The sequence below is a fragment of the Zingiber officinale genome, chromosome 1A (genome assembly GCF_018446385.1).
Source record: "Zingiber officinale cultivar Zhangliang chromosome 1A, Zo_v1.1, whole genome shotgun sequence".
NCBI classification, from domain to species: domain Eukaryota; kingdom Viridiplantae; phylum Streptophyta; class Magnoliopsida; order Zingiberales; family Zingiberaceae; genus Zingiber; species Zingiber officinale.
In genome coordinates this window covers 183,082,876-183,101,114 of record NC_055987.1, presented here as the reverse complement: position 1 = coordinate 183,101,114, position 18,239 = coordinate 183,082,876, and the positions used below count along the sequence as shown (strand labels likewise).

Here is an 18,239-nt window from a genome sequence, read left to right as displayed (position 1 = left end):
CGAAGCTTCGTACCTACATCGAGTGGCGTTGACCGCTTCTTCCCGTTTATCATTCTGAACTTCTCAACGAGCTTCTTGGCGTAGCTGGATTGAGACACAAAAACCCCATTATCCAAATTTTCAATTTGTATTCCGAGAAAGTTACTCACCTCGCCTAGCTTCTTCATGTCAAAACGCAAGGATAGTTCTTCTTGAAGTCGTGCAACTTCTGAATGATTGCTGCCCGTTAATATAATATCGTCGACGTATAGTAGAACAACCACAAAAAATCCTTGGCTTTTCTTGACGAACAGACTTGAATCCGAGTCGGATACCACATAACCACAAAATTCTAAAAATTCTGTAATTTTTCCGAACCAGGCTCGTGGGGCTTGCTTCAATCCATAAAGTGTCTTCTTCAGCTTGCATGCAAAATCCGGATGACTTTCGGATTCAAATCCGATTGGCTGCTCCATATATATATATCTATCAAGCTCTCCATATAAGAATGCATTTTTGACATCTAGTTGCCATAGTTTCCACCCGAAATTAGCTGCTAAGGCAAGAATGGCGCGTACCGAAGTCATTTTCGCTACAGGGCTGAAGGTTTCCTCGTAATCTTCTCTATATTTTTGTGAAAATCCCCAAGCGACCAGCCTTGCTTTGAACCGATCTATGCTCCCGTCAGCCTTCCTTTTAATGCAAAAGATCCATTTACATGAAACCGGCTGCACTCCGGGAGACTTTGGAACTAAGTCTCATGTTTCATTTTTCAGCAATGCATCCATTTCTTCCATCATGGCAACCTTCCACTCCTTTACTCCTTTGGCTTCTTCATATGAAGAGGGTTCTTCGTCATCAATTTGATTAGCAAGAAAGCATGAAAAGGTAGTGACGAAATTTTCATCTCTATAACGAGGAGGTCGATCAACATTTCTTCTTGGTCGTTGATTTTTTTGAACATTCTCGCCTTGGTCCACACTCCCCCTTTCTTCTTAAGTTTCTAGAGAAGAATTTTTTGGAAAGCGAGACAACGGCAAGGTAACCATGTCATTCTCTTCTCTAGGTGGCTCTTCAAAGTTATAGGAGGAAATCTCGTCGAAGATGACGTTGCGAGACACAACACATTTATTTGTTGTAGGATCCAAACATCTCCAACCCTTTCTTCGTTCATCGTTGTAACGCCCGCCCTCCCTGCTACCCTAAGGGACGGGGCTACGATACTCTACGTATAAATTTTTCTTTTTAAAACAGCGGAAGACTTAAAATAATTTTCATAGTTTTAATAAAAACTTTTCTTTTAAATTTCTTTTGAACTATACTATCACATGGCATCAAAATCATAACATCAAATCTAGTGGAATCATAATGTCAAGCCACACATGTTTAGGTATCACAAGTCATAAAATACCAATGCATAGTTCTTTAAATAAACTTTAAGCAAGTTCTTATTTATTTGGTTGCCTAACCACTGCCACACACATCTTCATTGCCCCTCCTGCTGCTCCTCTAACTCATCCAGCTTTTTCCTTTATCTGTGGTACAAGGAAAGTAAGCTATGAGCACTCATGGCTCAGTAAGTTCCTTTCCTACTCACTAAAACCAACAATCAGCACATAATCAAGAATGCATCAACAAGTCATAATCTCAACTAATCATGGCATAACATAGCATTCTATTCAAGCATATCATGCATCATAATATAATCACAACTAGTCATAGCATATCAAGCATCACCATGGCCGAAACATATACATAGTGAATTGCATAAAACATAGCTAGACATGGCATAACAAACAAGTATCATGGTATATCAAAGCATGGCCGAAACATGTATATCAAAGCATCATACTATGGCCGAAACATGTACATCAAGGCATCATCATATCCATGGCCGAAATCTATATACCAAGCATCAACAAATCAATGGCCGAAACATGTCTATAAGGTATAGCATGAACATAACGTAATCATACCTTATCATGGCATATCATAATCAAGAGCATAACATGAAACATAGCATAATCATAAGGTGTATGCAATATGATTTTGGAAAACATGTATCCGAAAAACATGTGTATGTCTCATGATCTTTTAAACCATTTTCTTTTACATATATACTTGAAAATAATCTCAACATAAGGGGGATCCCGGCTATGTACCACTTACATATTGCGCGCAACCTTGTAGGTCCAAGGTAGCAAGTCTTGAACCCTACGAGGCAAACATACTAGGCCCTTAGTCCTAGGGGCACTTAGGAGCCCATCCCTAACGAGGTCCTTAGTCCCCGGGGCGCTTATGGAGCTCACCCTTGGTACAAGCCACACATAAAGTAAAGTACATGTCATACATATCATGTATCATAAAAGCATGCATCACTTAGACACACATCATATCATAAAAGTATGCATCACTTAGGCATACATCATGTCATAAAAGTATGCATCACTTAGGCATACATCACATCATAAAGGTATGCATCACTTAGGCATACATCACTTCATAAAAGTATGCATCACTTAGGTATACATCACTTCATAAAAGTATGCATCACTTAGGCATACATCATGTCATAAAAATATGCATCACTTAGGCATATATCATAGCATCAAATCATGCATTTTTAACCACATATCATATCATAAAGCATGCATACTTTTAAACACTTAGCATATCATCAAAGCATGCATATATTAACCACATATCACATTTTAAAGCATGCACATTTTTCAGCACTTAGCATATCATCAAAGCATGCATTTTAACCACATATCATATCATAAAACATGCATGTCTCTAGGTACATATCATATCATAAAAGCATGCATATTTCTTAAGCACATATCATATCATGAAAGCATGCATATCTCTAAGCACATATCATATCATAAAAACATGCATATCATATCATAAGTCATAAATCACAAACATACATGTTTAAGCATAAAGGTGTATCTTGTGATTATCCTATCATAAGAAACATGGTATCATATTTATCTTGGTTCTAAGCTTCCTAAACCCTTGTGGCCGAAACCCTTTAGAGCTCAATTTAGGTTAAACACAACATCCAAGCATGTGGCACCCAAATTATCATCATAACATTTTCATAGGAAGCATTATAACATGATTAACTTAGTTTCTAAGTTCTTCAAGTCCCTAAATTCATGTGGCCGAAACCCTAAGGTTTGAAACAAGGTTCCATATGACATGAAAGCATGGACAACTTTAAATCATATTTATAACATTTTTACCAAGGAACAAGGTAAACACATTTGTCACATTTGAATTAGTTCCTAAGTTCTTTAAGCCCTTAACGTATGTCATGGTCAAAATTTAACAAGTTCTCATTAGGGCTACAAACAAGCATATAAGTATGTGAACTTGGACTAACATTATGTATAAGTTCATACAAGGCATCATACAATGGTTATGGCCGAAACATACCCTAGCATCATTTTAGGTCATAAAGCAACATATAGCAATTGAACCTTGGCTTTCTACTTATCATAATTCATGTAGAGTGACATGAGCATATTTAATTTAAGTCCTAGGGTCTCTAGGGCATCTAAACCTTCATGACAGAGACTTACAATGGTCCATTTAGGTCATGGAAAAATCATACAAGCATGTGACACAATCAATAGGTTATCATATTTTCATAAGAAGCATTTTAACACTTTTGGTTTAAATTCTAGGGCCTCTAGGTCATTTAAACTTTACTTGGCAGAAACTCATCAGTGTTTAAACTTGCTTCAAGTAACATAAAAACATATGAAGTCCTACAAGTTTCATAGCATGTGTAAAGACAAGCATAATGAGCATACATATGAATTGTGTCTTAGGCTTTCTAGGTTTCTTTTTCTTTTTTTTTTTCTTTTATTTTTTTCTCATGGCCGAAACCTACCATTCTTTAGCTAGGTTTTTAAGTGGCCTAAAGCATGAAAAACCTAAGTAAGTTTCATGGTAAAATTTACTAAGAAACATATATATAAATTTGGTTCATGAACAAACTTGGACTCTTGTGATCATACATGTCATATGTCATATAACTAATTTTTCTACACCCTAATTAAGCATGAGGGCATTAGATAACTTTCATATCTAAACATCACAGAGGTCTTGAGCATATTAAAATTTTTGTTTAAGCTTTTCTAAGCTATCCATCTCATTATGGCCGAAACCCTAAGAAAGAGTTCATGAAGTTCTAGCAATATTCAAACATACCAATCTTTTAAGATCTTTGCATTCTATCACATGAGCATGTTTATTTAAATTTAAGGGTCTTCCTAACCCTAAACCCTTTCTTGGCCGAAACATATGAGTGGGTTTTCTTTTAGTTTCAAATATCTTCTAAGCAAGAAAACTAATACATGATCCTTAATATTTCATAGGGAGATCCTTGTGCTAGTTGGGTGAAACAATAAATTTCCCTAGCCTCTTAAAAATATTTTTGGCCGAAATTCTAGGGTTAAGTACTCCTCTGATCAAGCATCATATAGGTATAAAAGCATGAAGAAGAACCCTTTTCCATGGCATAGAAAATCTATCATGTAGTGAAGACTAGTTAACCATCACTAGATTTTGAAAGCTCTTCTTAGCCGAATTTTCTCAAACTTGTTTCTAGGTTTTAAAATCCTCATAAAATCCGAAAAGCACATAAAAAGCCTTGTACCACAGGTGAGGGGAAGCTTACATCCTTTTCGCTTGTGGATCTAAGGTATGGTGAAGAAGAAGTAGCCTCTTCTTCTAGTTCCTTTCCCTTAATTCCTTTGCTTAGTCCTCCTTGTATCTTAGGCTTCTTAGGGGAAAAACCTTGGCTTTGGGGCTGAAGGTGGAGGAGAGGGGACTGTGGTTTCGGTGAGGGAGAGGATGAGTGAAAGAAAATGAGAGAAAAAATAATTCTCTCTTTTCTTGCTCCCTTTTATGTTAAGGGGGAAGAGGTAGCAAACTTGATTTTTTTTGCTTTCCTTCTCCCTTAGCCTTTTTTTTCTATTTTATTTTATTTATTTCATTTTCTATTTATTCTCACCATTCATGATAAAATAAGGGGGAATGAATCCCCTTAATTCCTCTTTAAGATTTCGGCAAAACCAAAGAGGAAGAGGGAGAGAAAGAAGGAAGGCAATTTGCCTTTCTCTTGCTCTTTTCTTGCTTTCTTTTGGCTAGCTTTTACTCTCATCCTTATCATGAGTTTCCCTCCTTTGCTATCAATATATTATTCTTATCCCAACTGGTTATTACCCATTAATCCTATCATTCACTTCATGAGAGGTTCAAGGTTCAATCCTTGACCACTCCCTATTTTTATTTCTTTTCATTTCTTTTTGGTTCAATATTCCACTAATATTTTTCTAAGGCAAATTTACCATTCTCATGTTTATCTTTAATGAGGCCATGTCCTCATTCATCCCCCATGAAATGGAGGAGGGGGAAAGGAAGGAAATTTGCCTTTTTCTTGCTCCCTCTCTTAACCATGAAAAAGAGGAAGAAGACTACTTGTTCTTTTCTTGCTCCTTTACTAAATTATTCTCTTACCTTTAACATGAATTTTACTTCTTTTCTATCCATCTATTATTCCTTATCCTAGTGGTTATCATTCATAAATTTAATTCTATTATTAGTGGGAGGTTCAAGGTTCAAACCTCAACCTCACCTTCTTTTTCTTTCATTTTGGTTTCCATTCCCATTTCCCTATTTTATTTTATTCTATTTTCCTTTTATCCTAAGGAAAATACTCTTAGGTATAGCTTAGCATATCGTGGGTGTTACAATCGTAGCCGACGAAAACACATTTAACTGCTTTTGCATCCAACTTACTCCTTTGAGAATCCTGCAAATGAACATAGCAAAGAGATCCAAATACTCGAAAATGCTTCACGTTTGGTTTAACACCATACAACAATTCGTATGGTGCCTTGTTATTTGCCGAACTAAGGGGCGTCCGATTGATCACATGGGCTGCACAATTCATTCCCTCCGCCCATAGCTCCTTGGGCAATTTCTTCGCGTGCAACCAACTCTTACAAGTCTCCACAAGATGTCTGATTTTTCTCTCCGCAACTCCCTTTTAATACCATTGTCTCGGCAGAAGGAGAGAAACTCATTTGAACAAAACTCGCCTCCATTGTCTGTCCGCAACGTTTTAATTTTTCTACTTAATTCCCCTTCAATGATTTTCTTGAAGTCAAGAAAAATAGAGAATGTCTCTGACTTATGCTTCACAAAATAAACACACGTGAACCGAGAATAATCATCTATGAACAACATATAATTACCTTCATAGTAGGATGTAGTTTTTGTTGGACCCGTCAAGTCACTATGGATCCGTTCAATAGGAGTCGTGCATCGAGAGGTTGAGTTCTCAAAAGGAAGTCGATGTGACTTTCCAAATTGGCACCCTTCACAAACTCCTTCATTGTCAATCTTCATGGAATCAGGCAACCCTTCCACCAACTTCTTTTGGATAATGACCCTCATTTTTATCATATTTATATGACCAAGTCTCGCATGCCACAAGGAAGACGTATCATTGCTCCTCATCTTCTCGATATAAGAATTTAACGCCGACAAGACAAATAAATCTTTCACCCTCGTACCTGTATGAACAACATCGGCCTTGATTTTCTTGACGTTCCGAAGAAACTTCACATCTCGCGGCCCGAAGAGCACGAAATTTCCAGCATCCACCGCGTTTGCGTCGGAGAAGAGGTTCTTTTGTATCCCTGGTACATGATACACACTATTGAAAGTGATTGATTCCCCATGGTCATTATCGACGACAACAGTGCCTTCCTTTCGAATTTTATGAACAGTATTATCTGCGGTCAGGATCCCACACCTATCGTCGTGTGTCCAAGAACGCGAGAGGATGGACTCATCTCCGGTAATGTGGTGACCGCATCCGGAATCCACGATCCACTCTTTGTTGGTAGAAATTTTCTCGTTTAAACTTCCTTCAACCATCATGCAAGGCACCCATTGTGAGTCTTCGATGATTGAGTCTGCGAGAAAACAATGACTCCAATCTTCTTCCTTTTGTTCTTCTCGTTTCTCTGCAACATCCACATAATTCCCTGACTTCAACTTAACTCGACAATTCCTCTTGATATGGCCAAGTTTGCCGCAACGATAACACTTGAAACTTTTTTTCGGTAACTTCGAAGATTCTCTTTCCTGTTTACTTTCATCTTTCATCGAGTCACCTTTCTTTGTGAACAAGGCATTGCTTGATTCTTCCTTAATGCGCGTTCCGTCCATTTGTCTAGCCAACAACTCTTGCGAGGAGAGAAGATTCTCAAACTCTTCAAGCGACGATTGTTGAGCCCACCCTTGAATTGAGGTGACAAATGGAGTGTACTCCGGCCGAAGTCCACGAATGATATACCGCTTCAACCGAACATTCGAGATCTTTTCTTCGGGATTTAGAAGAGAGATTTCCGAACACAAGTTCTTTACTTTCAAAAAAAATTCTGAACATGACATTCCATCTTGCTTTGCAACCGCCAACTCATTCTCGAGTAATTGTAGTCGAGCTTCATTCTTCTTGTTGAACAAACGATCAAGCGCATCCCAAATCTCTTGAGCCGACGCACATCCCGTTATATGCTCGAATATCTCATGTGAAATAGACCTCTTTAAAACAAACTCTGCCTTCGCATTACGTTGCTTCCAATTTGTTGAGCGCTTCCGCATTAGCGGGGGCGTCCTCCGGAGCAACTACACCATTGATGACGACGATATCCCATAGATCTTCACCAACAAGATAAGATTCCATACAGGTTTTTTCAAATCCAATAGTTGGACTGATTCAAGAGCATCATGCCAAGTCCCGCAATACGACCACCACCTTCCATATTAAAAAAACGATGCCTTCTTCACGAATGCAACTTAGCGCAGCGGAAGCGTGATTAACCCATAACCCACAGGTCCCAAGATCGGAACTTGACTCTGATACCATATAACAAAAAACGAAGCCACCCAAAAGGAAGACCTCGATGATCTAACTGTGAAGAAGAATATTAAAAGAGAGGAGAGACTTGAAAATACTGTTTTATTTTTCTTGCACACCAAACACTTACACCATCGACTCTTTAAATACACTACAAGAGATAAAGATAACATTATACTAATCCCACTAAACCATGTAAATAGGAATGACTCGTACCACTGCCTATGTAAATAGAAATGACTCGTACCATTAACCATGTAAATAAGGATGACTTATACTACTAACTTTGATCTTAAAAAATAAAAAAAAAACTTATCATCATAAATACAAAGAAAACATGACCAACATCACTTTAATTTGTAACACATACTTCCAAGGAAGAAGCCTAGAGGGTAAAAAGAATGAAGGATTATGCTAACAACAACTAAAAGGACGAGGACAATAAGCCCCCAATCATAGGTGACTGATATTCAAGCTTCAAATGTATGATCATGTTGTGCCTTTCCAAAAACATGATTTTTAATTGGACCCTAAGGTTCTTCATGTGAAGCTTTAATTAACAAATTTGCAATTTGAAAGAAAATAATAAGATATAGATTTAATTTCTAACATAAAAGCAAATTTTGACAAGTGCCATGTGCTATGCACCAAACCTCAAGACACGGGCAATGGAACGTATAGGTGAGTGTCACAAAAAGTTATTTATCTTTTTACAAGGGACCAGACGATGTGCTCCTCACATGGTGCATCATGTGCAATTCGTCGCAACAGCAGATACATACGTGGGATAATGTGCCAAAAAATTAGGCGATTTTAGCAAGCCAATGCCTCGTATAGTCTATCATAATTTAGTTATAGAAAAACAAATTGGTGAAAAAATCTACATTTCCAATGCGAGAGATCTAACATTGAAACCATCAATCTGTCACATTTACTGTATGGCAGCACAATCGATAGTTGCAGAATGGTTAAATGCTTGAAGACAAAGATAGCTGCAGATCACCACTTTGCAGATCACATGATCAGGAAGAAGAAGCATTAATCGAGGGAAAACCACAAACGCTAAAGATGTAACGCGAATAACAAGAATTAGAATCATACTAGATTGCACAGGTTAATACTGCTTAGTTCGATCACATCAGTCATCCACATTACATTCCACCAGTCCACCAGACAAAAGGGGGAAAAAGAAGCTAATTTTACCATAAAAATTACTTACGGATAAAGAACAAGGGCGAGAACTGGAGCTCCAAATCAAGCCTTTTTGGGCGATTTGCCGGCGGGCTTACTCGGCGACTTGGGCTCCTTGCTGGCGGTTTTCTTCGGCAACAGCACTGGGTTGATGTTGGGCAGCACCCCTCCATGGGCGATCGTGACGCCAGCGAGGAGCTTCCCTAGCTCCTCGTCGTTCCTAATCGCCAGCAGCACATGCCGCGGTACGATCCGGGTCTTCTTGTTGTCCCTCGCCGCGTTCCCCGCCAGCTCCAGCACCTGAATCACAAGCCACAACCCGTCATAAGATCCTAAAGAGGGAATCCAAGTCAGATCTGGAACACGGAGGCGAAGGAAGAGGTCGCATTACCTCGGCCGCAAGGTATTCAAGCACGGCGGCGAGGTAGACGGGAGCGCCGGTGCCGACGCGCTTCGCGTAGCGTCCGTGCTTGAGGTAGCGGCCGATGCGACCGACGGGGAACTGGAGGCCGGCCTTCACCGATCGAGAGACCGGCTTCTTCTTAGGTCCGCCGCCGCCCCTCCGGCCGCCGGCGCCCTTCCTCGCCTTGCCACCTGTCTCCATCTCCGCCCTCGAGTGTAACGTGCCGGTTTGGACCGAAAAGACCCCTGATACAATTGACTCGATCGCTTACTCCATTTCAATCCAGAAGAGAATTATATACGTGTATTACGTACTTGTGTTTCGTGTAATTTTTATGGACCGTTGGATGAATCAAAATAGCGATCGGATCTTGCTGAACTGGCAATCCGTGTTACTCACGCTTGGACCAATCGGCAGGCAATTGAGTCGCACGATTGCATTCCGCGGGATCGAAATAGGAAACGCTGCTTAGGACCAATAGTGTACTTATAACTGGGTCCACTCCGTGGCGCGACGTGTTTGGTTCGTCTATTTATTTTTTTGGCGTACCGTGTTTTGTGATATGGACAGGGGAGAGCTACCGAAGAGAAGCATAAGCCCGAGATCTATGTGTCCATCTCACCCTCTTTGGATTTTGAATCATTGAATCGGGTGAGTACAGATTTACTCCGGTAAAATAAAGGAATAATAATGAGAGAAAGTAAAATATTTATATCTTTTTATTTAGTAGTGAGTGAAGATTTATTAATTTAATATATATTATTATATTTCGGAAGAAAGTTATGATAATAAAATTAAATATATAAAATTATAAAATTATCCTCACTTTTATTAAAACCTATGTGTTCAAAAAATTAGTTGATATTGAAGGCATTGAAATTGACATCGACATCAAAATCGACATATGTTAAAAATACTTAAATGATCTATCAGTCTAGTGTTTTAAATTCAATCGCCTATTAAAAAAATCATATGTTAATTTATCAAAATGGACACTCGAGATTTAAATGTCTTAAAATAAATAAAAATACGCTTAAGAGCATCTACACCTATTTCTTTATAATACTTTTAAAATTTAGAATAAATTACTAACGTTATTAAATTTACACAATCATTTTTCAATAACATAAGTTATCCTAAAATTTTTATTATTTTCTTCTCCTTCAAATTTTTTCCTTTTTTATATTTTTTTTCTTTTCTCTTCTTTTTATTATTATATTTATAATATAAAAAATTAAGAAGGAGAGATAAAAAAATATTATTTTATTTTTAAAATAAAGAATTTCATTCTCTATAATTAAATAATACTATAGCATAAATCTAAATTTATAGAATTAAAAGGAAATCTAATGTAAAACCATCTATATCAATTTTCTATAATATTTTAAAATTTAAGATAAATTATCTAATTTATTAAATTTAGATAATTAATTTTCAATTTATACTACAATAATTATCCTAAAATTTTCATTATGTATATAAATTATTATTATTTTTCTCACTTTTCTATATTTTATTATTTTTTCTCTCCTTACTTAATATCTACATTTAATTGTACAATCTATTCTCTTTATTTTTTCCTATTTACCACAAACTCAAATTAAATAATATTTTAATATTTAAAACATAAATTTATTTTTAAATTTAGTGAATGAATATTGATATCTAAATCTGTATATGAATATTTCCGTTTACAAAATTTATATATGGTCATTTTAAAATATATATATATATATATATATTTTTAATCTTACTATTTTATTAAAAATCTCTCTTACTAACTAATTTTGGTGAAGCCTAAAATATATTTATATTAATGTCCTTTTTTCTATTTACACTAAAAATAATTCCACAAACGAATCAATCAGTGATCTAAAGTTCGAGACTCAGCTACAGCGTATTATTATAAATTTTTCTCATTATTAATTTTTTCTGTTGTTTTATATAAAAAAAATAATAGTTCTCTTTAGTCTCATATCTTATAATTGATAATACTATGATCAAAAAAATTTCTATAAATATTTTAGGCCAACGATATTAAAAATATACTTGTCTTAATTTTTTTTATTAAGATAAATATAATATTAAATTAAAATAATTTTATGCATAGGGAAATCCATTACAGTATATTACACACACAATGCGTGTGCATAATCACACTAGTATTTATTAATTTTCTGAAGTAGAATTTTTGTGAGGAGGTCGTCTTGAAAAGCTACTAAATTTTTGGATATTTTAATAATTATAATAAATATATTTTGAAAATATATTGGATTTTTTCCACAACTATTTACACGTAAGCAGTAAGGCTGCATTTGGTAGCCTGTACCAGATTACATTACAAAGTTGATTATTTTGTTTGGTTTGATTTAAAACTTGTAATGTAATGTAATCTGGATTACTAAAGGTAGTGAAGATTTGTAATCTGGATTACAAAACAAATGCTATGTAATCCAATTACATTACGAGGTCATTGTTTGACTAAAGTTTAAATGTCGAATATACCCCTAGTCCGTTGTCGACTGCCGCTCGCCGCCGGCCGTCGCCGCCGCCGGCCGTCGCCGCCGCAGGCCCTCGCCGTCGCCGCCGCAGGCCCTCGCCGCCGCCGCCGCCGGTCGGCGACCGCCACCGCCGGTCGACGGTCGCCGCCGCCGGTCGCCAGCCGCCCGCCGCCGGCCGCCGATTGCCGGTCATTGGTTGCCGATGGCTATCGCAAACTCTAGCAGAGGTGTGGCAACCGCCGATAGAGGTCACAGGATATTTTTGTCATTTTATAATAATATGAATTACATTATTTATAAAAAATAATGGGCATCAAACAAAAGAATGTAATTATCTTTGTAATCAAAGATTACATACATTACATTACCAAACGTAGTAATGTAATCAAGATTACATTACATTACATTACAAATTTGATTACATTACAAGCTAGATTACATTACACCCAACCAAACGTAGCCTAAGCGTCACGAGGCAATAAGGATATTCTGATTTACAAATTATGGACTAGAGGATGATCTATTGATGAAGATCTTTAATTTTGATGAATCCTATCTTTAAATAGATGAGATCTATTTAAATTAAAGGTCTTCGGCTACGTTTAGTTGGGTGTAATGTAATCTAGCTTGTAATGTAATCAAATTTGTAATGTAATGTAATATAATCTTGATTACATTACTACGTTTGTTAATGTAATGTAATGTAATCTTGATTACATTACTACATTTGGTAAAGTAATATATGTAATCTTTGATTACAAAGGTGATTACATTTTTTTGTTTGGTGTCCATTATTTTTTATAAGGAATGTAATTCATATTATTATAAAATGACAAAAATATTCTGTGACCTCTATCGACGGTCTCCACACCTCTGTCGGAGTTTGCGGTAGCCATTGGCAACCCGCTGCCGCCGCCACCGTTGGTCGCCGCAGCAGGCCACCGTCGGTCGCCGCAGCAGGCCACCGTGTCGGCGGCGGCCGGCGGCCGACGACCGACAGCGACCGGCGGCGGCCGGCAACGAAGGTTGGCGACCGGCGGCGGGCGACGACCGGCGACGGGCGACGACCGGCGACGGGCGACGACGAAGGTCGGCGACCGGCGGCGGGCGACGACCGGCGACGGTCGACGACCGACGGCGGCCGGCAACGAAGGTCGGCGACCGGTGACGGACGGCGGTCGACAACAGACTAAGGGTATATTCGGCATTTAAACTTTGGTGAAATAATGACCTCATAATGTAATCGGATTACATTGCATTTACTTTGTAATCCAGATTATAAAATTTCACTATCTTTTATAATCTAGATTACATTACATTACACATTTTAAATCAAATTAAACAAAATAATCAACTTTATAATATAACCTGAATTATATTACAAGATAAATTACATCCTACCAAATGGAGCCTTCATGTCTGGAGTATGATCTGCTCTCGTCACTAGGACGGTGGAAATTGATTTGAAAATCTTTGCCCAATGACAGGCCCAGCTAGCAGGCAGAATGTGTATTGGGAAAAGCGGTAGGTAGCATTGTTTCCATCGGCGAAAAAGCTTATGCAGTTGCCATATTTAACCTTATCGAATATATAAAAGATGCATTTACTTTAAATCTATTAAAAGGAATATTTTTTTAAAATAATATTCTATTACCACTTGTTATAATAAGCACTTTCGTCCAAAATATTGGACAGTTCAAAACACTGACAATTTCTATTATCTATATTTTAAAAATAATAATAAAATTTAAAAAATACGATGCCTTTTAAATATTTAATAAAGTTAAACGCGCTTCAATTGATAAATTTTTTTGGAACAAATTTAAAAGGTCATAATGAATAACAAAAGGAAGCTTTTTTATAACCAGAGAGCACTCCACCCTTATCAATTTCCAAGCGCTCCTCAACTGTCCCTCATGATCATCTAGTCACTAGCACATGAGTCAGAGATTAGAGATTTAAAATTTAATATAATTATAGTAAATATTTCTTTTATATATGAGTCATTATTTCAAAGACTAATAGTCATCCGTGATTTACTATAATGTATTAACCCTAGAATAAAATGACAAGGACTAGGGATGAATACAATCATCTTTTATCAACTCATACTCTCCTCAACTACACTATTCTATTAGATATTAAAATTTTCTATTGTACTCATTAAATTTTGATTCAGTCAACAAAATAAGTCTATATTATAATAACTATAAAATCATAGTTATTACAATGAATACTTAACATATTTAAAAATATTCACATTATAATAATTATAAAATCATAACTATTACATTGTATATTTGACGTGTTCACCTAATATTCACATTGTATCAATTGTAAAACTGTAACTGCTATAAATCATATTTGTTTACCTAATATTCACGGTTTAATAGTTACAAAATCATAACTACTATACCTAATACTTAGTTCTATTAAAAAATATTTACGTTGTAGTAGCTACAAATTATAGCTGCTATAACTTGAATTTGTACTGTTCAACAATATTCAGTTGAGTAACAAGGATTTTAAATGAGGAGGGTGATTTTCAAAATTTCCAAATATATGTATAGATCGATTTTCACAATTCAAAAGTCTAAAATTTAAATTTAAAGATCTAAAATGAACTTAAATTTAAAAAAATCAACCATAGCCGTTATAGTTGAAACAATGACCTGTCGATCCCTGAAGTTATCTATGACTTAAAGTCGAAAAAATATTTTTTATCTCATTTCCACATAATATTTAGCAATCATATATATGAGACCTTCATTACAATCTAAATAATCATCCTAACTAACAATCTAATAAAATAAAGTTTATATTTTACAATTCTTCTTTAATTAATGAAACATATTAGAAGAAAGGAGTAACTTACTATTAAGGTCGGAATAGCTCGTCGCGTTTGATGATGTGCTTGTTCGATGATGTGCAACGGAATAAACAACAACAACCACACTCTACAATGTTAACACAAGGATTTACTTGATATTCACCTCAAGAAGAGGTGACTAATCCAATGATCTATACATGCAAACACTCTTCACTATGAAACACTGCTTTACGGTAACTACTGAAGGCGGAGAAGCCTTACAACACTCACACAACAAATACAGCACACGCAAGAAGAAAAATACAATGAATACAAATGAAAATCATCTCATCTTGCTTACTTGTTACTTGTTATTGCCTCTTGAGCCATGGAAGTGCACCAACACTTGCCCCTAAGAGCCTCCAAGAACTGATCGTGAGCAATGGAGAAGATCGCGTGAAGAGGAATCGAAGAACTATAGAGGAAAGCACTCGCGAACAACTATAACTTGCGCAACGGTTGGATCCCAATCAATTGAATGACTCTCAATCGATTGGGGAGGCTTTGAGTCGATCGATCGATCGATTCAGAGCGCCTCTGTGCTCTCTAGAAATAGCCTGAATCGATCGTCCGATAGATTCAACTTCTATGCGCAATTTCCAATTTTCCAATCAATCGGCCAATCGATTGGAGGTGCCTAATAGATCGACTGATAGATTGGGAACGCTTCTGTTCGCGTGATATAAGCTCCCAATCAATCGGCTGATCGATTGGGTCACTGCTTGTCGCAGCACATCCCCAATCGATCGGCTGATCGATTGAACTCATGTTCAATCGATCAGTTGATTGATTGGTCTCCCTTTGACTTGCTTAACCCAAGTCTAGGGTCCCCAATTCCAACATCTGATCAATCGTGATCTGTTGGAACATCATGCCTAGCATCCGATCAACCTTGACATGCTAAGACTTCTTCACCAAGTGTCTGGTCAATCCTTTGACCCACTTGGACTTTTCTCCTCGTGCCAAATTGTTAGTTAGAGCCCTAGAGCCAATCATTTGATGATTGTATGGACTCATTGTATCATATTCTTGTATATTAATAAAGGCATTTGGTTTTTGGTTATTATGCTTATTTGTATTAGTGCCAGATAAAATAAGTATAGTAACGTCCTTGAGTAGAAGGTTCTTACCTATATCAATCGATTGGTTAAATCGATAGTGAGATGATATAGGAAACACTACTCTAAATCATCCTTAGTCGAGTATTAACATTCAGGGACAATGTTAATACAATAAGACTAGCATGTAGGTCAGCTCGATGACTTGATCTCACAAGTCATGGATATAGAGATATCAAGTTGACACATGGGTATGCATTAGAGAATGTATACTGAATGACACGCCATGAGAAAGTATTATGGATCGTTATATGAGTGTCATATACTTTCTCATGTGGCTATTAGTATGACTATTAGTCCTTTGACCTGAAGTCACCATGGATCCCTACATAAGGAGTTATGTACTTTGGTTTCGTCAAACGTCACCCGTAACAGAGTGGACTATAAAGGCGATTACTGGGTATGTAACAAATTATGCAGAGGGATGTGAGTGATGTAGATGAGATCTATTCCTCCCATATGACGGGAGCGACATCAATATTCTTGATAGAGTTAGACCACGAAGTGCACACGAAGTGCATGGCCATGCCCAAATGAGTCAACATTAGATGTTGAGCTCATTTGATCGAGTGAGTCTACTTGGAGTTCAAGATTTAGATTGATTAGAGGATGACACGGTCTATGCCTCACATTGATCAATCTAGATGTCTAGGATAGAAGGACAATGTCACATATTGTGAGGAGTCACAATTAGTAGTCACAAGGTGATGTTGGATCTCGACATTTCTTGTAACTTTGGTAGTAATGATGTGTTGCTAGATACCGCTCATTACTTATGCTCCTAAATGGGTTTAGGGCATTGCCAACGTTACAAGAACCTATAGGGTCACACACTTAGGACATTTAGATGGAGATTTGGTTCATATGATGAACCAAGAGGATTAGATTCATTTGATGAATCAAATTGGATTAAGAGTAATCCAAATTGGGCTAATTGAGTTAGACTCAAGTTACGTTGATTCATGTATTTAATGAGTCTAATTTAGATTATGACTCATTAGATCAATTTAATTTAATGAATTAGATTCATTATATTAAGTTGGCTTGAATCAAATGGTTAGATTAGATCAACCATGAGAGAGATTGAGTCAAGTTTGACTTGACTAGAGAGGAAGAGGAAGAGGAAGAGTCAAGTTTGACTTGACTCTTTGCCACATCATGAGTGAGGTGGCAAGATGTAGACCAATAGTGTTGTTCCACATCATCTTATTTTGCCACCTCATGGAGGTTACAAGCCTCCATTGCATTTAATGTGGGTTGGCCACATTAAATGAGTGGAGGTTACTCATTTGCCACATCATTGTGAGGTGGCAAGATGTGGACCAATGGTAATGGTCCACATCTTCATGATGTGCCACATCATAGGAGTTACACAACACCTCTTAATGGCTTCACATTAATTGTGATTAATGTGGAATGGGAGTTACACTCCATGGAGTGGCCGGCCACACAAAAGTGGTGAATGAAATTTGATTTTCATTCAAGGCATTACTTCTTCTTCTTCTTCCTCAAGAGAGCTCTCTCCCTTTCCTCCTCTTGCCGTGACCACACAAGGTGCTAGTACACCTTTTGTGTGTTTTCTCCACCTACGTGTTCGTGTGGATACTTCTAGAGGAGTATCTATTTTGATACTCTAGAGATCCGGCAATTCCTTGGACGAGCGGGAATGCAAAAGGGCACGCTTCGAAGGTATAACTCTCATCTAGTGTAGATCTAGAGTCTTTGAAACTCGTACTCGTATTTTCGTTCGGTTTTTCTTTGCACGGATCTACGGCTTTGGGTGATTCGGAGTTTCCGCGACGCGAAAAGCGATTTTCGCGGCCCGAAAAACCCAACAGTGGTATCAGAGTCACGTGCAAGGCGAGTACGAGTTTGTTTTTTGGTTTTATGAAAACTAAAGTTTCTGTAATTTTCTGTAAAATTATGATTTTTGGGTTTTTATAAGTATTTTTCTCGAGTAATCGAAGCACAAGTGTTTAGTCGCTTGTAGGCTTCGGCTATCGGAAAGATTTTTCCAAAACGGCTTCGTTTCGCCCCAAAATTTTTTGGGACAGCGGGCTTGAGTGCCATTAGATCGCTTAGGAGCAACTCACGATGGTTAGATCACGGGTAGGGGTACTGCCCCTAACCCCGCAAGGGGATTTGCTCCGCGATTGCACCCGAAATCGCTAAAAACGAACCCGCCGGGAAAATTTTTCTGAAACGGCAATGTCTCGGCCCAAATCGTTTT

At 37.3% G+C, this 18,239-nt stretch overlaps 1 protein-coding gene across 1 annotated transcript; it reads right to left on the bottom strand.

The window, feature by feature from the left end:
* Positions 1-9,007: 9,007 nt before the first annotated feature.
* LOC122038588 (histone H2A) lies at positions 9,008-9,812 on the bottom strand. The gene is made up of 2 exons (XM_042598391.1): positions 9,510-9,812; positions 9,008-9,418 (listed from the first exon to the last, which is right to left on the bottom strand). Exons 1-2 carry the CDS (start codon positions 9,720-9,722, stop codon positions 9,182-9,184), a joined length of 450 nt encoding a protein of 149 aa, XP_042454325.1. The 5' UTR covers positions 9,723-9,812; the 3' UTR covers positions 9,008-9,181.
* Between the last annotated feature and the right edge of the window lie 8,427 nt (positions 9,813-18,239).